The sequence below is a fragment of the Hypanus sabinus genome, chromosome 4 (genome assembly GCF_030144855.1).
Source record: "Hypanus sabinus isolate sHypSab1 chromosome 4, sHypSab1.hap1, whole genome shotgun sequence".
Taxonomy (NCBI): domain Eukaryota; kingdom Metazoa; phylum Chordata; class Chondrichthyes; order Myliobatiformes; family Dasyatidae; genus Hypanus; species Hypanus sabinus.
In genome coordinates, this window is record NC_082709.1 from 52796286 (window position 1) to 52819604 (window position 23319).

The following is a 23319-nucleotide window of genomic DNA, read 5'->3' on the forward strand; positions in this document are numbered from 1 at the left end:
AGAAAGGGAGTAGCGATAACGCAGGAAATTATAAACCACTGAGTCTTACTTCAGTGGTCAATAAGTTGATGGAAAAGATCCTGAGAGACACAATTTATGAACATATGGAAAGGCATAATATGATTAGGAACAGTCAGCGTGGCTTTGTCAAATGCAGGTTGTGCTTTACGAGCCTGATTGAATTTTTCGAGGATGTGACTAAACACATTGACGTAGTGTCTATGGATTTCAGGAAGGCATTTGATAAGGTACCCCATGCAAGACTTATCGAGAAAGTAAGGAGGCATGGGATCCAAGAGGACATTGCTTTGTGGATCCCGAATTGGCTTGCCCACCGAAAGCAAAGAGTGGTTGTAGATGGGTCATATTCTGCATGGAGATCGGTGACCAGTAGTGTGCCTCAGGGATCTGTTCTAGGACCCCTACACTTCGTGATTTTTATAAATAACCTAGATGAGGAAGTGGAGGGATGGGTTAGTAAATCTGCTGATGACACAAAGGTTGGGGGTGTTGTGGATGGTGTGGAGGGCTGCAAAGGTTACAGCAGGACATCGATAGGATGCAAAACTGGGCTGAGAAGTGGTAAATGGAGTTCAACACAGATAAGTGTGAGGTGGTTCATTTTGTTAGGTCAAATACGATGGTAGAAGGTAGTATTAATGGTAAGACTCTTAGCAATGTGGAAGATCAGAGTGACCTTGGGGCCCAAGTCCACAGGACACTCAAAGCTGCTGCGCAGGCTGATTCTGTGGTTAAGAAGGCATACAGTGCATTGGGCTTCATTATTCGTGGGATTGAGATTAAGAGCCGAGAGGTAATGTTACAGCTATATAGGACGCTGGTCAGACCCCACTTGGAGTACTGTGCTCAGTTCTGATCACCTCACTACAGGATGTGGAAACTATAGAAGGGGTGCAGAGGAGATTTACAAGGATTTTGCATGGATTAGGGAGCATGCCTTACAAGAATAGGTTGAGTGAACTCAGCCTTTTCTCCTTGGAGCAACGGAGGATGAGAGGTGACCTGATAGAGGTGTATAAGATGATGAGAGGCATTGATCGTATGGACAGTCAGAGGCTTTTTCCCAGGGCTCAAATGGCTATCACAAGGGGGCAAAGTTTTAAGGTGGTTGGAAGTAGGTATAGAGGAGATGTCAGGGATAATTAATTTTTTAAGCAGAGAGTGGTGAATGTGTGGAATGGGCTGCCAGTGATGGTGGTGGAGGTGGATACAATAGGGTCTTTTAAGAGACTCCTGGATAGGTACATGGAGCTTAGTAAAATAGAGCGCTATGGGTAACCCTCAATAATTTCTAAAGTAAGTATGTGTTCGGCACACCATTGTGGGCCAAAGGGCCTGTATTGTGCTGTAGTTGTTTCTATGTTTCTCTGTTTTTACTTGGCATCTTATAAATTATGTCATAGCTCTGAGGAAGGATCACAGAGACGTAAAGAATGAAAGCCATAATCAGTGCTAATGATGGCTGGACAGACTCTCTGAAAGACTCTCAAAGCAGTATCAAAGGTTGGTTTGATGAAAATTACAATGAAATAGAAGAGCTAGTCAACAACAAAAGTAAAGTTTTCTGTTGAAAGACATCAACTGCGAGGCAAAAAGAGAACCCTACTCGAAAGCCAAGGCGATAGTCCAGCATAGAGTAAAGAAAATAAAGAATCAGTGGTGGACTGAGAGGGCCCTAGAGCTTGCTGACTGGTGATATCAAGGGTTTCTTTATTGCCACCAAGGAGGGCATGGCCCTAACCATTGTAGCCTAAACCCTCTTTGTTCCAAAGATGGACAAAGGCTGCTAAAGGACAATGATGCCATCAATTCTCAATGGAAGGAACTCCTTCAGGAGCTACTTAATCATAACACCACTGTTGACATTGAAGTCATTCAACCAGTTCCCACAATGACCCAGGAAGGAAGACATGAGTAAGCTTTGTAGTATCACAGAGGTGCAGACCACTTGCAAGAAATTGAGCGACAGCAAGGCTACTGGGCCTGATGGAACTCCAGCAGAAATCCTCAAGGAACGTGACACAGAACTTCTAAATCATATTCATCACCTGCTGGGACCAGGAGAGGATCCCAGCTGAACTCAGGGATACCCTGATTGTCACACCCTTCAAAACTGAGAAAGCCTAGAAACAAAATCTCCCACTTGATTTGGCCTTCACAGACCTTACAAAAGCATCTGACTCTGTAAATCATCCTGCCCTTTGGAGGTACTGTCCAAAATCGGGTACCCGGAGAAATACTTCAAAATCCTGCAGCTCCTATACAATGATATGAATGCAGCAGTCATCAGCAACAGCAGCTCTGAAGTAGCACTTTTTGAAGTTGAGTCTGGGGTCAAACACAGACACATCATTGCCCCAACTCTAATTGCCATTTTCATTGTAACCAGTCTCCACCTCACAGGCCAAGACCTCCTACAAGGCGTCCAGATTCTTTATAGGACAGACGGGGGATTCTTTAACCTTAACAGGTTCAAGGCTAAGAGCAAGGTGTCAACTACTTCCATCATGGAGCTCCAATATGCAGATAACACCATCATCTTCAGAGTGATCTATAATGGTGTTATCTGCCTTGTACACCAGAGCATAGAACCTCCTGGGACTTGATCTAAACACCAAGGCCTGCACCAACCTGCTCAAGATCAAGTTCCGAAACCTCCAACCATCCAAGTTGTCAACACCCATCTAGAGAACACTGATCATTTCCGGTATCTTGACAGGCTTCTCTCGTCAAAGACCATATTGACCTTTAAATAAATCACAGAATACGCTGTGCAAGTAGAGCTTGTGTTCGGCTGAGAAAGAGGGTTTTTGAAGATTGCGATATCAAGGTCAACACTGAGTTTCTGGCCTATAAAGCTACGGTCGTCTCCTCCTTGCTATATGGAGCGAAGTAATAGACAACATACAGCAGGCACATAAAATTCCCAGAAACTTACCATCAAAGATGCCTCCAAAAGATTCGGAGTGTTAGCTGAAGAACAGGCATTCTAACTGGAGGAAGATAACATTAACTCCACAGCTACAGTCATGATTCAAAACAAATTACAATGGTTCAGGCACAACATCCCTTTGCCTGACTCCCACCTCCCTAAGCAACTCCTGCTCAGCCAACTCAAGGATGCAAAGCACACTCCTGAAGGGCAGAAAAAGCAGTTCAAGGACAATATCAAGACCAACCTGAGGAAGTGTCACATCAACTGGAATAGATGGGAGAAATTATCACAGGACAGGACAGATCAATCACCAGGCATACTCCACTGTGAGTGATCGCTGATGATGATATAGTATTGCACCCAAGGAAAGTTGGCGTAGTAATTACAAACGGAATGAATACTTTCTTAGCATCACAATTTTGGTTTTTAATTTTTAGTAAATTTTTGATGGTTTTGGAATTTTTCTTTTGATTTGACATGATGCACAATGTTTGTAGATAAGCTCAAAAATCCCAACTCAATATATTTTACATTTAGAAAATGAGATACTTAAATATGAAAATAGTTGTGGGAGTTGTATATTTTTCAAGACATTGTATATGTGTACATAAAACACATAAATTGAACAAATATTTAGCAGATCATCATATATCAAGCTTGCAATTTGTATTTGGTAGAACATTAAACTTAAAATAAACAAAAGCAAACTTTCAAAACCTGGATCTGTATTCAAAGCACTTGAAATAGGAATGTAGGAAAATAAAATGTGAATGCACACTGACAGTTTCTTAAATTCAGCATTGGCACAAACCTTGTGATTATATGAATAGATAGCCAAAAACTTATTTCATAATAACTCCCCAGGAGATCTGTTGACACTTCAATGAGCATCAGCTCTTCCACTTGCACATAAGTGTACAAAGTCCTGTGTATGTTACTCAAAATGGCTTCTTTGGTTTGTTAAGAGTAGGAATGCTTCTTTGCTGATAAGTGTTTCTCTCGCACTTGTTTAGCTTTAGACTTGCTGATACGGGGATTGTATTCCTTTGTTAACCAATGGGGAATGTTATTTTGTCTTGTGAGGCTGGGAGCTTGGGGGGTTTTCGCAGGTTTTCAGGAGAGTCGGGAAGAAGACGCCGAGGAAAGTGGACGTGCGCTGCACTGCTTGGTTGACCACCAGGGGTGGTCCCAGGTGCGAAGACGTGGAGGTCGGAGGAAAGTGACGAGGGGTCGAATGTTTCGATGGTTGAGCTCCAACGATGTGCACTAAACTGACTGAACTTTGATAAATTGGCGCCTTTTGCTTTTTCTTTCATGTATATTGTATTGCCTAGTACTCTTTTAGTTTTAGTAAAATCTTTAAAGTGTATTTCATAACGGTATCTGGTGTGAATTTGATACTGTGTGCGGACGCGAGGCATAAACTTGATTCCCACAGCACCTGCGTGTACGGGAGGTGGGGGTGGTTTATGGCTGGATCTCATTTTCCCCTAGACATATACCAGCCTGTTGGGTGAGTATTACGTAAGATTTACAACCTTCATGAGAACAGAAGAAAGAACCTAAAGTATAGCACCTAAGTGTTAAAAATACAAATCAGCTACACGTTTGCTTTCCGGAGTGCTACTCTTCAAACCAATTCTACACAGGCTGGGATAGTTTTGCAGCAGAATTAGCAGAGAATATTGATTTAGAATTAACTTTGGAACGCAAGATTCTACATTGCTTCACTATTATATAAAACTGCAATCATACCATATGTGGGATAGAAAAGACAAACACAATAACATAGTAGCACAGGTTGGTCACCACAAATCTAGAATGATAAATGTCAGATCAGTGATTTTGCTGAATCACTGGTGGTTAGATTAGGATTAAATAAACAAACAGCTCTAACCCACTTGATGATCACCTCACCCTTACATAAAAAAAGAAAAAAGAAACTGCAAATGAAAAGCAATTCTTTCACAAATTCCTGTACTGGTTGGTCTGTTAGAGTCAACTGCACTCAGTAGCCACTTCATAAACAGAGAGCGGTAGTTAGCCTTTGAAGAGCATAATATGCCATTGTCCAGGGTTTGAATTAATAATGTACAGTTAGGTGGCAGGTAGATACTGTTAAAAAAAATTAACTAAGAGTTCTGCTTTGGATGTGCAGAGCATTTATCCAAAATCAGCAACATTTTACAATTTTTGTCCAGACCAACAGTCACAGTGGGCTCTCACTTCTGGAACAAAGTAATGTTCAAACCATTTCAATGTAATGTCATTTGTAGTCCATCTTTTTCCGTTGGCAAGGTAAATTACTGGAAACTGCTTCATACCCTCGAAAGCTCAGGGACATAAACATTTGCAGATGATTAACAACTTACATCTCTGGGTTCTTGCAGCATTAGGGCAGCCCAACTCAGTGACACAATCTTTTGATGCTTTACAACCTGTTGGTGATCTTGCATCCTCTGTAGCCAGTGCTCGTCTTGGAGTACAATGTCAATGTAAGGCAGTTTTGTCCGCATTGTAGAACTGATCAGGACTTAAAATTTTCATCAAAAACTAACTTGGCATACTCATCAATGAACTCAGCAGTTGCTTCCTTGTCTGCTGACCATTTTTCACCACACACTGCACAAACCTGTATGCCATGTCGCTGCTTAAAATGCTGAAGCCACCCTTCACTGGAATCACACTCATAATCCAGTCCTAATTCTTCATGAAATAATTTCGCTTATTCCTTCACCATCTCTCCTGATAGTTCTACGGCTTTGCTGATGAGGAATTTAAATAACTTTATGAGAATTTTATCTTGTTGTGAACATCTTCAATCTTCCAATGTTTTCCATATGCACATCTGTTTTTTTGTTTCGCTGTCAGCAAAGAACTGGAGCAACTTTTCTTTTTGTTTCTTCATATCATAAACTGTGCAACAGCCAATGTTATGCAAGTTACATATGCTTTTCACAGACACACCACTGTTGAGTTTCTTCAGAATTTCCACCTTATCTTGTATAGGTAATGTATGGTGTTTGCACTTTACACCATTAGAAGCACTTCCTTTAATTCAAGGAAGATGTGACTGGGGCTAGATAAGCACGGGTTATAAAAATAAAGGCAGAAAAACACAGGGGAATGATTTGCTTCTCTTAAAGACCATACCACAGCTGACCGTTAATGGCGCCCTCAAAACAGTGATGAAGGGTTGGCGCAGTTATGCAGGAAATTTGAAATTAGGCTGGCAAAAATTATGTCTGAATCAGCTATGGAACCAGATTACTGATTGCTGTATTTCAGTTTGGTGTGGGAGTCTCAAGCATCACAATATCAGCAAATTGAACTACACTAACATCCCAATAACTCAATTCCTAACATGATAAAAAAAACTTTAAAAGAAAATGGTGGTAAACATATGTCCACTTGTCCGAGTTAAATTCCAATTTCTGCTCCTTTCCTGGTTGAACTAGTTCCTACTGTAATCTTAGACAACCTACTTCACTATCCATTGTACCACCAATACCACCACCTATGCTGTAACCGTACCACCATAATTTTCATCTGAATTGTTAATACACGTTACAAACAGGAGACCCAGCATAGATCCTTGCGCACATTGGTCACGTGCCTTCAATCTGAATAACAACACTCTATTCCACTCCCTCACTCCTACCATCAAGCCAATTTTAGATCTAAGTGGCTGGCTCACCCTGAATCCCATGTAATCTAAACCAGAACAGGATATCACGTAGGACCTGAACAAAGGTTTTACTAAAGTCTACATAACTCTCGTCAATCCTCAAACTGAGAGACACAATTTTCCACATATAGAGCCATCCTGACTTTGCATAATCATTTCTCGCCTTTATAAATACAGGTAGATCCTGTCTCAAGATCTAAATATCAGTGGCAAGGTCTGCATTCATTGCCTATCCCTAGTTGCCATTGAGAAGGTAGCAGGAACCATTTCAGTCTTTCTGCTGAAGGCACTGACACAATGCTGGAAAGAGGAAATTCCAGAATTCAGATCTGATATTGAGGAAGGAGTGTTTCCAATTCAGAATAGGAGGGGAACATGTAGCTTGTGGTGTACCTCTGAGCCTAATGCCCTTGAACCTCTTATTGGTAGAGTCTGCAGGTTTGGGGAGTGCTGTTGAAGTAGCCTAACACAATTAACTCCAATAGGTTCTGCAGATAGTGCACACTGCAGTCACAGGGTGCCAGAAAATGATTTGTCCTAGATGGTAGATCCAACAGACTGCTTTGCCTGGGATGGATTCGGGTCTTGAGAGTTCTTAAGAGTTAGAATCAAACAACAGAGAAATAAGCCCTTTGGCACATCAAATTTACATTGATGGCTCACAATAGTCAATTAATTGAGAAAATGAGAGTGCCCAAAGGGAACCCACACATTTACAAGGAGAATGAACAAACTCTACATAGACAGCAGTAGAGATCATGAGTGAATCTGGGTGACTAGAGTTGCTGAAACCACACCTATTCAGGAAAGGAGGCCAAACAAATTCTGCCCAATGGGTACACTGGTCCATTGTCTCTATGCCATATCTTAAATAGAAACATAAGCCCCAAATCAAGCTAATAATCTGAAATTATTCATCCATTCAAATCATATCAAATCTGCAGACAAAAAAATATCTTCATATGGGCAAGTAATGACTCCAACCTAGAACTATACAACCATATCTTGATTAATCTACAGACTAAAGTATGTGGCAGTGCCTAACATGTTGAATTTGTAAGCTATATAGTAGTTTCAATACATTATTTATAAACACCTACCTCTCACTTTATGCATAACATACAGAAAGCATATCCTACTTTTTCTTTCTTGATATGGAACTTAAGTCAATTTCATGACATTCACACGAAGTTAAAGCACCTGAAGATTTGCATGCATCCAGAAAAATAACTTATAAAGGTTCTGGTTTCCAATCCAAATTAATTTATTAGCAAAAAAATCATTTTAATTCTGTGCATGACCATGAGATCAAAGATGGCATTCAACATTGTGGAAAAAATATATTAAACATTTAACACAAAATGAGCAGGTGCATTCATCAAAATGCATTTTATTTAAAACAGTTTTCACCTAGATCAGTGCATGCATATCTACTGGCCTTTATTTTTAACGTGTAAATATAATTACTTCATGCAGCCTTGCAAAATACAGCACTGATAACCACAGCCATATTGTTTTAACTAGAGAAGAGACAATACCAGCCTTACAAGTAACACGAGAGGATATAAAGGACAATGCAGTTTATTTGAGATTTAATTTAAATTTGAAAACAATAAAAGTGCACCACAAATCAATATCTGTAATTATTAACCAAAAACAAGAGGAAAGAAAAATATAATTGTTGAAAACATTTGAAATTGCTGAGCTCTTACCAAAGCCTGGCTCACATTTCCACCAGTGGCCAGGGATTTGAAATGACTGCTGTTATAAACCAACTGCACTTCAGCAATGTCTACGATCTCCAGCTCGTTCTGGCTCTGCCGGTCCACCATATGTAACTTCTCAGCACTATCTAGTAGAGCCAGTGTCCGAGAATTGATCCACTGTGATGAGAAGGGGAAAGTTGAGAATGAATTCTCCCTTTACTGTTCAGCTAAAGATGAAAGATGAATAACCCCACACAGTTTTGAAGCACATGATACAATATTCCAGATAATACAGTTAAGAAATCTGAAGGGACTTTCTTGTATCACAAACTTTTATACCCTTTAATTGTCTGAATATTATTACTCAAGTGTATTCCTATTTTTCACACTCCATGAACTTGCCATAGTTTTCACTAACTGCAGCAGAGAAAATGAGCCTCCTCCTAAATCCCAATCTATTTTACTCTTGCACAGGCACCTAGTAAATTTTTGGTGGTATATAACTTCTATTGAAAGCACTCTAATCATAAAGCTTGATAGGTTACTTAATTGTGTAATAAATTATATTAGGGATTTCAGCTGAATTTTTGCAAAACCTACTTCTGCATCTTCAAAATAAATGGGTCAGGTTGGGGAGTTGTATCACATATATTGCCATATGGATCAGTACTTGAAACCCAGCTATTCTCAGTCTATTTCAATAACATGGATGAGGGAACCAAATTTAATGTATCAGTGTTTGCCAATGAAATAAGACAGGATGGCGGTGTGAATTGTGAGGTGGAAGTAGAGGATCAAGTGAGAAATAAATATAGTCTTAGTGAATGCACAAGGACATAGATGAGAGAATACTATTTATAAAAGGTAAGATTCCACTTTGATAGATAAAAATAGAAGCACACTTTTTTTTGAAATGCTGAAAGATTAAAAGGATTGTTCAGAGGGATATGATTATCAAATAAAAAGGGAATTTATCTATTCAAAACAGAAATTTCTTTACCCAAAGGGCAGTGAGTTTTGAAATTCTCTTTTTAAAAGGACTTGGACATTTGGTCACCAAACATATTTAAAACGGAGATAATTTACTTTTCGACATTGAGTATCAAGAGATATGGAGAGAGTACTGGAAAGCAGCATGGAAAGGTCGAGCAGGCACAGGCACCCAAGTGGCCTCTGTCTGCTCCTACTTAATGTTCTCACAATGGTATTTCCATTCAGTTTCTAACTTTAACCATGAAATAAGCATCAACAAGAAAGTCTTTCCTGAAGAAATAAAATCTTCAGTCAATTCTCTTCAATTGTTCCCACATTCAGATCATAATTTACATATAGAGGACTCAATAAAGAATTCAAAAAAATAAAGATGGGGAATTTCCTTTCTCCATTATTCATATTTCTTTCAGAGCTCAACGCCACATTCTTCTGATAAAAAAATAACTAAGTTCTAAGTTCAAAGTGCATTTATTATCAAAGTACACATATGGCACCATATACTACCCTGAAATTCATTTTCTTGCATGCATACTGAATAAATTCATAATAGAATAATAAGCATAACAGAATCATTGAAAGACCACCCCAACTTGGGCATTCAGCCAGTGTGCAAAAGACAACAAACTATGCAAATACAAAATAGAAATAATAATAATAATAAAACAATAATAATAAGCAATAAATATCAAGAATACGTGATAAAGAGTCCTTAAAAGTGAGTCCATAGGTTATGGGAATATTTCAATGATGGGGTGTGAAGTGAGTGAAGTTTGGTTCAAGAGCTTGATGGTTGAGGAGTAATAACTGCTCCTGAACCTGGTGGTGAGTCCTGAGCCTCTTGTACCTTCTGTTGGATGACAGCAGCAAGAAGAGAACATGTCCTTAGTGCTGGAGGTCCCTAATGATGGATGCTGCTGATTCAATTGATTTTCATTGTTTCTTCTTATTGCCTGTATAAATTTTGAAAATGGCATATCCATACACCTCAATATGTGATGGGCAGTGGTTTCATGACAGGGAAAAGGAATCATGTTTGAGATCTGTGTTTCTTTGAATACCATTCTATGTTACACACCAACATAGTTATCACTTCCATTTGATTCCAACTAGCATATCTGGACTTGAATTGTATTCTCACCGTAGCAAAAACATTAACTGAACAGGACAATGCAAGAAACAATTAACTAGTACTTTTACACCTCACATGGTGTCACCCATGCATTAAATGTTTTATGTATAAATTACATATACAACAAACATTGACAGTTAAATAAATTACCAGCCACTGGGCAACTTTGCCAGCAGTTTCAAACACAAAGCTGTTTCCACATTAAGGCTGGTAATAAAATGCAGAACTATGATTGATTCAACATTCAAAAGGGAAAAGAAAGTATTCCTAGAAAGGCACCAGCTAGCTAATATGTGGGCATTAGTATCATTAATGCTTCATTGAATATTAACATATTTAAATGCAATCAAAAAGGAAAGGCAATTCTAATTATTGAACCATCTGGCTCCAATGGTCTGCATCAAAATTTGTGTGTGCCCAGACTCATGATTGAATTACCCAAGTCACCTCAGAAAAGCCTCAGAGAATACCAAAGCAAAATGAAAAAACTCAGTAAACATTCTGTTACAATGTCCTGGCTAAGTCATATCAAAAAATGTCAGATCAAACTTTTTAAAAAAAAACCTATCTCAGAATGACATTATTCAATTTTTAAAATGTTTAAAAAGCATTGCCTTTTGAAAATTACCTTAAATAAAATGCAATTAGATCAGCATATCATATATAACTTAAAAACCATTACTCTTGAGAAGGACTCCAACTTACTAAAATCCATTCAAACACATGCCACATACTCATGTGGATTCATGCTGGACATCGAATATTTTGATCTGAAAGTTGGTCCATCATTGCAGATGGGTTACAGACTGACATTGCTATTGCTTGTATCGGCTTGAATACAGGACAAGGGTATTTAAAGAATCAGATTTATTATTACCGGCATGTAATGTGAAATTTGTCAACTTAGCAGCAGCTGTTCAATGCAGTACATAATATAGAAGAAAAAAATCAATCAATTACAGTGTATGTATATTGAATAGATTAAAAATCATGCAGAAACAGAAATAACATATACTGAAAAAGTGAGCTAGTGTTCACAGGTTCAATGTCCATTTAGGAATCAGATGGCAGAAGGGAAGAAGGGTTGGGATATATATTCAAGTTATGACATCAATTGTACAGGTATTAAGAAGCACGACTAGTTTAAAAATAAAGGAATCAATGATCAACAATAAGAGATTTTCTAGGTCACAGAAAGCCAAATTAAAATTATGCAATACGAATGAAGAGATGACCTTTAATTTGAATGCATCTACCATTCTAGCAAAGATGACAAAAATAGTAATAAAGATGTTCACATACAGATAAATTATGGAGCAGAAGCATCGAAAGGAGCAAGATAATAGAATCTGTATGTGAAGGCGCTCACAAAATAGCAAAAGCCTTCAAAGCCATTAACTGAGGTAATGCATTTTACATGTTTTGTCATGCTAAATAAGAGTCTGAAGGCTGACCTTCAAGCACTGTGACAAAATATAACTAATTAGCACAGATCCCATGGACAGAAGTGACATCTGGTGGCCAGTTAAAAAATATCAAAATGAGTACACTCAAATACATGAGAAACAGGTCTGCAAGTAGCACATTGGGAGGTGCAAACTTCCTCACTGAACATTATTTATCACAAAGCCACAAGAAGACACTGAGCAAATATTTTAGCCTTTGAACAAAAGGAACACTTTGAAGAGCCTTAAAAGAAGAGACGACTAGGTTTCTAGAGCAGGATCTTGGCAGACAGCAATCCTATAAGCTTCTGTCAATCACACAAGGACAGTAACAACAAAGAATAATATAAAAGTATAGTCAAGTAATTAAGGAGAAAATGTATCCAATTAGTTAAAAAGATTGATTGGAAACAAGAACTGATGTGCTAAAAGGTTGGTTGACAACTGGATCTCATCAAAGAGGAGACAGTTCAGATGCCAAGATGTCAATGAAAAAAATTCCTAAGAATGGGAAAGGAAGAGTGTACAAAGGTAGTTTGCCTTGAAATAACCAAAGAGAATGAAATGACACAGAAAAAGCAGACATCATAATACAGGGGGCAACTAAGCCAGAAAGAGCTAAAAGGCCATAGATAGTAAGCTAAATTGAAATAAAATGGTCAAAAGGTTTTTGTACATATACATCATAATATTAAAAATAGTTAAAGGAAAATTGAAACAAATTAAGAAACAAAATAGAGATCTTGTGCAGAAATGGGTTTGGCTGAGGAACTAACTGAATACTTATTCAACACCAGCAAAGAGATGCTGCCAAAAGAGGAAAGGGAGAGAGAGCACTAGATGCAAATAAAGATGGCTATGAGTATATGCTCCAAAAAAATTTGGTAGAGATTAATTTTAAAAAGCTACCTATTCCAAATGGACTCCACCCCAAGCAGCAAGGAAAAAAGATTCAGCTACAATTTTCAGAATCAGGTTTACTATTACTAACGTATGTAATGAAATTTATTGTTTTACAGCAGTAGTACAGTGCAATACATAAAATGTACATGAATTCCAGTTAATTGGGACATATCGAGATCTATACATTTTGGCCAAATTAAATGGCTGCCAAAATTAGCCAAAATTTCATGGAAATATTTAAAAAGGTATTAAAAGAAAAGACGAATTACCATTTTACTGAACAACAAATTATATACCTAAATGTAATACAGAACAAATTAAAACATTATCAATAATACCACAGTACCATAAAATTGAGTATTAGTTCCTAATAGTTAACGATGGAGGAAATTAATGTACGCTACCATGTTCTTTTGTTTGACTGTAAATGAAAAAAATCAACACTGACACCTTATTTAAATAATGGACTGCGTTCATTCAATCCTTTTAACAATTGCATCCTCCAAATATTTATTTTCATTGTAACATTCAAGATGACTGTCGATATCTTTGTGGTTCCTAATTTATTAAAGTAGTGAAAAGTTTCATTTTCACTCCCTGCTGTTTCTGGTATCATCAAGCCTGAATGCTTGAAACCACAGTGAGCATGATAGTTCTGAATTATTGTACTGCTCATTTTTCACCAACTACTGGTCAAAAATCACTGCTTTTTGAACACAAACACTGGCACTATTTAAAAACTGTCCACTCTAAGCATGGTGTAGCGTAGTGGTCGCCAACCAGTCGATCGTGATCAACTGGTCAATCTTTGAGACTTCCGCAGTAGATCCCGAAAAAAAAACGAAAAATAAATACACAAATGCTGTTGAGAGATTGTTTCCAGATTGCAGGGTTTTAGTTCCGTTCTTTTTGCCCAGTGCGCATGCATGTAGCTCCCCCGCACTACACAGTGTACTTCAGTGGACCCCAGTCACCAGGCTGCGAGGAAAAGATATGAGTCAGCTGCACCTTTCCTCATTCCATCATGCCAACTGTTGAACTTGAACCCACACAAGGTTATCAATCACCTAAACGCTGTGACACCCTCGCACCAGGGATCACTGCATGGCCTCGCGCAGCCGGCGGGAAGTGCCGTTGCTACTGGCCTGGAGCACAGACAGACAGGCACTGCCTGTAAACCTGTTTAGCACACTGAATATTCATAGGGAACCCGGTACTAAAATATTCGCAGACGACCTAATTCAGCCTCATGGTTCCTTAAGTAGCAGAGCAGCTACCGTGCTGCGATCTACTGAAACAAATTTCTGTCGGCCGGTAGAGCCTACCTACCTACAAGGGAGGCAGGCCTGCGCCCTGTCACATTCCTCGCTCGATCAGTCGCTGTCTCCGGACCGCAACTGCTGCAGCCTCAGCATAGGGGCCTCCAGCCCTGACCTTGTCCTCTCACCTCACCCACAACCAGCCGCACCTGGCCAAGGCAGCTAGCAGGTGGGCGGGAGGCTGCATTTCGGGCTGGGAGGCTATCTAATGAGGCAATGAAACCCTTAAAACTGCCTCGGTACCTTGAGTCCAAGCACCCTGCACTTAAAGACAAACCTGTTGAGTTTTTTCAGCGTGACAGAAGCTAAGCGCCGAGAGCCACGAAAACTAAATTGCGGAATAGACTGGACATAAGGAACCTCCTTCGAGTATCGCTGTATCCTGGCCGTGTTTAACGCTCCCCCCCCCCACCCCGTCGGTCGGTCCACAAGAATATTGTCAACATTAAACCTGTCCATCGTGCAAAAAAAAGGGCGGTGACCCCTGATGTTTGTACATTATTTCTACTTCCGGGTTGCAGGGTTTTACTTCCAGTCTTTTCTACACCCAGTGTGCATGCATGTAACTAATCGATCTGGGGTCGATCTTGCCTTTCACCAAGGCTGAGGTAGGGGATCTTAGGCTTAAAAAGGTTGGTGACCACTAGTGTAGTGTCTAACAGCCACACAAGTGCACATGATTGACGTAAATTAGAAACTTCGGCAACAGTCTCCTGCCCCAATTGAGTGGCATGGTATCTCAACAAATTAAGGAATCCCAGCTATTTTCACAATAGTTTTTTTTCTTTAAGAGGTAGCTCAAATAAGTGGCTGTCCCAATTTACAGAATCCACTGTACCATAAATTACAATAAGAAATACACATATTAAACAAATTAAATAAGTCATGCAAAACAGGTAGCAAGAACAGTGAATTAAGTGTTCTAGGGTGTGTTCATTATCTATTTAGAAATCTGATACATGGCAGAGAGGAAGAAGCTGTTCCTAAAACATTGTGTGCATGTCCTCGAGCTCCTATACCTCCACATTGATGGTCGTAATGAGATGACGGTACGGTGAGTTTCCTTCAGGATGGACGCCACCTTCTTGAAGCATCATCTTTTGAAGATGCCCTCGATACTAGGGAGACTAGTTCCCATGATGGAGTTAGATGAATTTAAACCGTCTGCAGCTTTTTCTGATCCTGCACATTAGCACCTCCATACCAGATGGTAATGCAACCAATCAGAATATTCTCCATGGTATATTCGTAGAAATCTGCTAGGCTTTAATGATGTGTCATATCTCTAAAACTCCTAAGTAAATATAGCCACTTGTGAGCCATCTCCATAACTGCAACGAATCTACTTCGCTCAGGAGTCAGAGGTGTTGACACCCAGAGACTTGAAACTACTCATCCTTTTCACTGCTGAACTCTCGATGAGAAATACTATGAGTTCTTCTGATTTCTCCTTCTTGAAGTTAACAACCAATTCCTTGGTTGTACTGACGTTAAATGCAAAGTTGTTACAAAACCACTCAACCAGCCTATTGACCTCACTCGTCATCACTATCTGAGATTCTGCCAAGAACAGTGTGTCATCAGTCAACTTATAGTGAACATTTGCACTGTTCCTAGTTACAGAGTTATGAGTATACGGAGAGTAGAGCAGCAGGCTAAATACACATCCTTGAGGGGGTGCCTGTGTTGGTTGTCAGCAAGAAGATGTTATTACTGATCCACAGTGACTATGAAGTCAAGGATCAGTTGCAAAGTGAGGAACAGTGGCCCTGGTTTTGAAGCTTGTTGCTTAGTACTGAGAGATTGATAGTCTTGAACACCGAGCTATAATCAATAGACAGCAGCCTAATGTAGGTATTGTTGTTGTCCAGATGGTCCAAAGCCGAGGGGAGAGCCAGTGAGATTGCAACCACTGTACACCTGCTATAGTGGTAGGAAAATTGCAGTAGGTACAGGCCCTTGCTCAGGCAAGAGTTCATTCTAACTATGACCAACCTCTCACAGCACTTCATCACAGCAAATGTTAGTGCAACTGAGCAATGGTATTCGAGGAAGCTCAACCTGCTCTTCTTGGGAGCGGTATGACTGCTGCCCTTTTGAGGCAGGTAGAAACCTTCAACTGTAGATTGAGATTGAAGATGTCCTTGAACACTGAAACCAACTGGTTGACAAAGGTTGTTGGTGCTCTGTCAGGTCCACCATCGATGCCTGATGTCTTGAGAGCATTCACCCTCTTGAAAGATACTCTGATGGCAGCATCTGAAACAGCTATCACAGTGTTGCCAGATGCTGCAGGAATTCACACAGGTGCAGTTTTACTCTCCCTTTCAAAGCGTGCATAAAAAGCATTCAGTTCATTTGGGAGTGAAGCATCTCAGCCAGTTATGATGTTGGGTTTCACACTGTAGGAAGTAATGGCCTGCAAAATACTAAAAGACTGGAAGACTACAAATGTTACCAATATATTTAACAAAGTGGAGAGATTAACTTCAGAACTAACAGCCTAACTTTGGTGATAAGGAAGTTAAATACCATTTGGGCAAAAAATAGGGAGTTGGAATAAAATGGTTAAAAGCAAATCATGTTTGATTACCTTCATTGAATTCTTTGAAATAACAAAAGATTGACAAGTTTCACAAGAATGAAATATATTTAGGTTTTCAAAGGATGATTAAAGAACTATATTCTAATGGAATACATAGAAAAAATAAAGCTTATGTTATTAAAGTAACATGCTAATAGGTTAAAATAGTATGACTTCCATAAATACATTTTACATTGATTTCCCACATAGAATATCCTGAGGCCTACCAGTCTTTTGAGTATGTATTATTTGTTTTTGGATGTGCATGGTAGGATTCCAATGACTCCAGATGATAAAACTCAGAAGCGCAGTGAGAAGTAAAAGAGAATAATAAGATTACGCAAGGACACACACTGGCAAAATAGAAAGACAAACATAAGTGGTGAAACAAACAGAAAAATGTGGTGATGCATGATATTAATAAAGATAATTCAAAGTCAATAGTATAATTGCAATGGGAATCAGGAAGAGTGAAAACAATCAAGTTCAAGTAGCTCCTTATTCATACCCTTCACCTTCAGAAGCTGGCCTCAATTTTCATCTGAATCAGGTCCACCCTTCTTTCAACTTTCCATTTATAATGTCAAAATTAGACAATAGACAATTGGTGCAGGAGTAGGCCATTCAGCCCTTTGAGCCAGCACCGCCATTCAATGTGACAATGGTTGATCATCCATAATCAGTACCCTGTTCCTGCCTTCTCCCCATATCCCTTGACTCCGCTATCTTTAAAAGAGCTCTATCTAACTCTTTCTTGAAAGCATTCAGATAATTGGTCTCCACTGTCTTCTGAGGCAAAGCATTCCGTAGATCCACAACTCCCTGGGTGAAAAAGTTTTTCCTGAACTCCATTCTAAATGGCCTACCCCTTATTCTTAAACTGTGGCTTCTGGTTCTGGACTCCCCCCAACATCAGGAACATGTTTCCTGCCTCTAGCGTGTCCAATCCCTTAGTAATCTTATATGTTTCAATCAGAACCCCTCTCATCCTTCTAAATTCCAGTGTATACAAGCCCAGTCATTCCAATCTTTCAACATATAACAGTCCCACCATCCCAGGAATTAACCTCATGAACCTACACTGCACCCTCAATAGCAAGAATGTCCTTCTTCAAATTTGGAGACCAAAACTGAACACAGTACTCCAGGTGTGGTCTCACCAGGGCCCTGTACAACTGCAGAAGGACCTCTTTGCTCCTATATGTCCTAAATTAGGGCATATGCATACACAAATCATTGAAGGTTGTAGCTCAGGTCAAGATGACTGTTGTAAATACATTTAACACCTTTGTCTTTATTAATGAAATACAGCCCAAAACCAAGGAAATTAACCTAAACCATTCTTAAAAACAAACTGCAGAACTATGTTTAACTCTTAAGTACAGACTCCAGGAAGGATGCAGAAAAGATTTATGATATTGCCAGGGTGAAACTTCAATCCTTTTAAATTATTTTGGAGTCTGGGTCACTCTCCTTCGACGAGTGAAGTTCAAGAGGAGACTCAGTTGAAATGTTCACAATTAATAATAATTTTGACTGGGTAAATGCAGAAAAACTTACATATGGCAGAAGGATCAGTAACCTTAATCAAAGCTTTTTTTAAAAAATCAGCAAATGAGTGTGATTTGGAATGCATGATCTGAAAGGTAGTGAAAATAGATTAAGTAACCTCCGGAAGATAATTGAATAAAAGTGCAAAGGAGAAAATAAAATTGCAGAGACAAGATGAAAGTGCTTGGAAAGTGTAGTAACTGTCAACCTCTGTGAAAGCATCAGGACATTAGATCAAAGGAACTAAATCAATACTGTATCATAACGAAAGAGAGAACTGTAATACTATTATGAACTACCAACTACTTTCCTCAGAACCACAGCAACTAATTTGAGGGAAGTATCAAACAGATATTTTGATCTGTATCAAAAGCACAAGTCCACAGGTATCTCCACAAATATCCTTCAAATCTCCATCTGGGGAAATGTATATTCAAATGGCAAAAAACATAGCATTGATGAAGGAAAGAGTCCAGATGCACAAAAGGGGCCAGTACTAAGCTACAATACTTCAACCATACTGCATGGATACAGCCTCTTCAGCCCAAATCGTTTCTGCCGCCTGTGCTACCCAACGAGTGATTCCCATCTACCTGACTCTCACCCATGGTACTCTATGCCTCTTCTATCCATATAAATATTTAGATGGCTTTTAAACATTGTTAATGTGCCTGCCTCAATTACTATTTCTGGCAGCTAATTCCAAATACCCACTGCCCTTTGCTTGAAGAATCTATCCTTGATATCCTCATATAAAGACTATCATTTATAAAGCACAGTTTAAATTATGCCTAATTGTTTTTTTCTGTGTATGTGTGCCCCATTTTAGTTGTCTTGTACTGTATAGATAACTTGGTCAAAGACTAGAATTTGTCATAACATGCAGTAGAAATTTCAGGTTATATACTGTATACAATTTCTGAAAATAAACTGAACCATGTAACTAAATTCCAATGGGAAGACTGATGGTTTCACGGAACTAAGGAAAAGGGTTACCAAATTGCAAGATCTGGGGTAATCATATCTGACATGAACCACTACAATTCAGATTATTGAGAAAGAATTCATAAATAATAATAAAATTCTATGAAGGTTGACATTGTGACAACACATGAATCCATGTAGTACCATCAATGACAGTAACATAGACAAAAGGATTTTGCTTTTAATGGGCAATAGATTTTTAATTTTTTTGTCAAACACCTGCTCTACATCAACTGATAAATCACTGAAGTTCAAGAAAGCATGTGACGATTGCTGTTTAAAAAAATTGCTGAACTTCCTCTCAAGTACCAATGAAATGTAAGAAATTACACTCTGGCCACTTTATTAGATACACTTGTACATCTCCTCATTAAGGCAAATATCTATTCAGCCAATCATGTGACAGAAATTCAATGCATAAAAGCATGTAGACATGGTCAAGAGGTTCATTTGTTATTCAGATAAAACATCAGAATGGAGAAGAAATGTGATCTTAGTGACTTTGACCATGGAATCAGACAGAGTGGTTTGATCATCTCAGAAACTGCAGATCTCCTGGGATTTTCTTGCACAACAATCTCTAGAGTTTACAGAGAATGATACTAAAAACAAAAAAAAAAACACCCAGTGAGCAGCTGTTCTGTGGATGAAAATGCCTTGTTAATGAGAGAGGTCAGGGATGAAAAGCCAAACTGATTCAAGCTGACAGCAAGGCAACAGTAACTCGACCACACATTACAAAAGTGGTGTGCAAAAGAGCATCTATGAATGCACAACTCATCAAACCTTGAAGGGGATGGGCTACAACAGCAGATGACCACACCAGGTCCCACTTCTGAGTGGTCAAATACAGTTTTTGGTCAACACAGAATGGGAAGAGTTGATTATAAGTGTACTTCGCATGTAAAAAAACTAGTATAAAATCACAAATTCAAACATACTGTCAGGTTGATGAGGTCATAGTGTAAGTGTAATTGTTTCTGCTTGCTAACATGTATAGCTCCAGATTCATCTTTCTTCACCTGCAAAGAACAGAAAAAAAGTTATCTAATAAATTATTGCTATAAATGAGGTCAAAAATATTAACGAAGGTACATATCAAAATAGAAAAAAACCGCATAGTCAGCTATAAATTCAAACAAAATTTTGCTTACATCAACGGTGTATATCAAATACTTTGGCCATTTTCTAGAAACATCAACATTCAAAACTCAAGCAATAAGTATCAAATGTATATTAAATAACCCACAATACCGTAACTCCAGCTATACAACACTGAGCCCTAACTGTACCCTGTGTATATTATGGATATGAAACCCGTTTTCATAAAGCGTCTCTAGAGATTCAGCTCGTTAGCCCCTTGCTAACAGCCACCAGACTCAGCGATGATAAAACTACCTTTCTGCAGACTCCATATGTCTAGGATCGACATGACTTGTGTTCCACCAAACTCAGGAAGTTGGGATGTCTCGCCCACCCAGACCCTGATCTGTGTGATTACTATGTAACTACTGGCACTGTGCAATTTCCCATTGGCAAGAAATAACAGACTGTACACTGCATACAATTATAAAGAAAGTATATTTTCAAATATATGATTTATTGAAGTTAGTAGGGGGAAAAAAAGAAAAAAAATTAAAGGGGCACATTACAGTTCACCGAGCCCAAATGTGCACTTTAGTTGGAGTTCATCTTGAAGTTGGCTTTAACTCGTGCACTGGATCCATAGTCTGCATGAAAGCATACACCACCTTCCGAATGTCGCCCGAAATCCACCTCGAACAAATGGGCCCATGGTATTGGGCCCTCCTCCTTGAAGCCATTCATCTGCACAAAGCACTTTGTGCAACAGAGGCAGTGTCCTCAGCCATCTTCCCTCCTGTTTGCTCCCAGCTCCCGCCAAAAAGACCTCGACCCACACCAGTGTCCCTCACAAAAACCTCTCCACCCAGCGTTCTCTAGAACCTTCTCCCAATTCCACCATCCTGATTGGCTGACAGATAATTTCTAAACTGAACAACATAGCTCATTTTTAGCACAAACCCAAACATGTTAAAAGCAGAACAGACTACTCTTACAGAACTGATAGATCAGTATATCCTTTGACCAGCCTTAGTAATTTAATAAATGTTTACATGATATTAATCTTCTTGCATACTTTAAAACTTTGCTTACTCATGGGTATAATTTTGGATATTTTATATGTGTTTTGCTTCATATATTCCTAATTTCTTATGAATGTGTGAATTAATCATCATAAGTTAGATGCATTAAGTACTTGCAGTATTTTTCTAGTTCATTTTCAGTTTTATTCTTACTCAATTGTATGTGTCTGTGTGTTGCCCAAATAAAGCACCCAGAGCTTGAATGCTATATCCTGACTCCTGTCTTCAATTCAGTGGAGTTTGGCTGGCTGCAGAATTAATTGTGCATATCCTACTACACATACAAATAGAGAAGTACAATGCCCACGGCAAAGGCAGATCCAAGGTCAATTATACACAAGAATAGTACTTTCATGATTAGCGACGACTAAGGCATTTTAACTTCATTGAGATGTCTAAATGAGAGAATTTCAGAAGCTAAAGAGTTTATAGTTGAGAATATTATCGACAAATATTTTGTGGAGGAAAATATTCTGATGCTCTTCACTTCAGATGCAAGTTCATGTCCTTGGTAAACTTACCAGAAGGAAATGAATGGCATTTCCTCTACAAAAAGCCAGCATGGGCATCACAGCACTCTGTACTGCAACAAACTGCCAAGATAAAAGCGGAACACTTGCTGGATTTGTCTAGAATAAACAAAAACAAAAACAAAAATTAAATACTGCCAACTTTAATAATCTGATTAGGTAGGTAGTCAATAACTTAGTCATAGTGAGGTAAATGTTGCATCCTTCTAATGTTAGAAACACTTATTCTAGTATACAATGCAATTGCAAATGTTTTATAGACTAATCATATAAATACAGAATGTATAGTGTAAATGAGGAATATTGCCCATTTTGCTGACAAGTTCAAGTACCATGGAAGAGAGCAGGCGATAATTCCTTCAGTTCTTGGCCAAATATTCTGTTCAGAAGATTAGTGGTGATGAAGTACAACCCACAGTGTGATATGAAAATTGGAAAAATAAACATCTAAAGACTATTACCAGTATTGTATCTGAAGGTTTTTGTGGAACTAGTACCCTATTTGTTATAGGAAGCCAAAGTAACACATGTACACTTACTTTTCCATATGGAAATGTCAGCCAGACTTTTAATGAGGGTTTCAATCCAATGACCAAGACCTTAGAAACAAACCAAGTTGTTGGAATTATTCCACTTTTAAAAAATGCATTTTCAAAAATGGTATGAACAAGCACTATTTATGCTTCTGTTTACAAGTTCTTTCTACAGTCAGTTACATAGCGCAGAAATTACCCTTTCAGCTCATAATGTCTATGCCGACCATCAAGTACTTGTCCACACTAATTCTATTTATAGGTGACCCCCTCACCACCCACCCCCATTATAATCATTTAAGTTTCATTCACCCTTACCGAATTCATAAGTAACTACCTAAAAATCCAAGCAACAGAATAAAACTTGTTCTTAAGAAATTTTTGTACAGGAAAAAAATTATAGTAGTAAACACAAAATGCAACGGGCACAAAAAATTTTTTCTCTTCTTATTTTTGTTCAACTCATAATTCTTAAGAAACGTGCAGATAATGTGGCACTTTTAATTTTAACCCAAAGGAGTCATTTTGCTAGCTGGAGACACAAGAGACTGCAGATGCTGAAATCAGGTGTAAGGTAGTAGTCAAAGCAGGTTTTGACCGAAACGTCAACAAATTATTCCACTCCAATAACTCGCCCCCCCCCAAAACAGATAGTGCTTCCTCCAAAAGATTGTCTGTTGCTCTTACTTTGTTACCCTACCTATATTTGATTTGTTTAAAATTATACATCTCTATTCAACTGAAGGATAGATGGTGATAAGTAGTGACACAAGATGCTGCCACCAACGTCCACTTCCCTCACTCAGCTCCATCTGCCCTTTTTTTTAAAAAAA

The 23319-nt window shown here is 38.7% G+C and overlaps 1 protein-coding gene across 3 annotated transcripts in view; it reads right to left on the reverse strand.

Annotated features, from left to right (window-relative positions):
* The window catches only part of vps8 (VPS8 subunit of CORVET complex), a 607159-nt gene that overhangs the window by 538117 nt on the left and 45723 nt on the right, over positions 1-23319 (reverse strand). For all 3 annotated transcript variants that reach the window (XM_059967078.1, XM_059967079.1, XM_059967080.1), the window contains 4 exons: positions 22493-22552; positions 21945-22052; positions 20200-20280; positions 8357-8527 (listed from right to left, as the gene is read on the reverse strand). In XM_059967078.1, coding sequence (XP_059823061.1) covers positions 8357-8527; positions 20200-20280; positions 21945-22052; positions 22493-22552 — 420 coding nt within the window. The remainder of the gene's footprint in view (positions 1-8356; positions 8528-20199; positions 20281-21944; positions 22053-22492; positions 22553-23319) is intronic.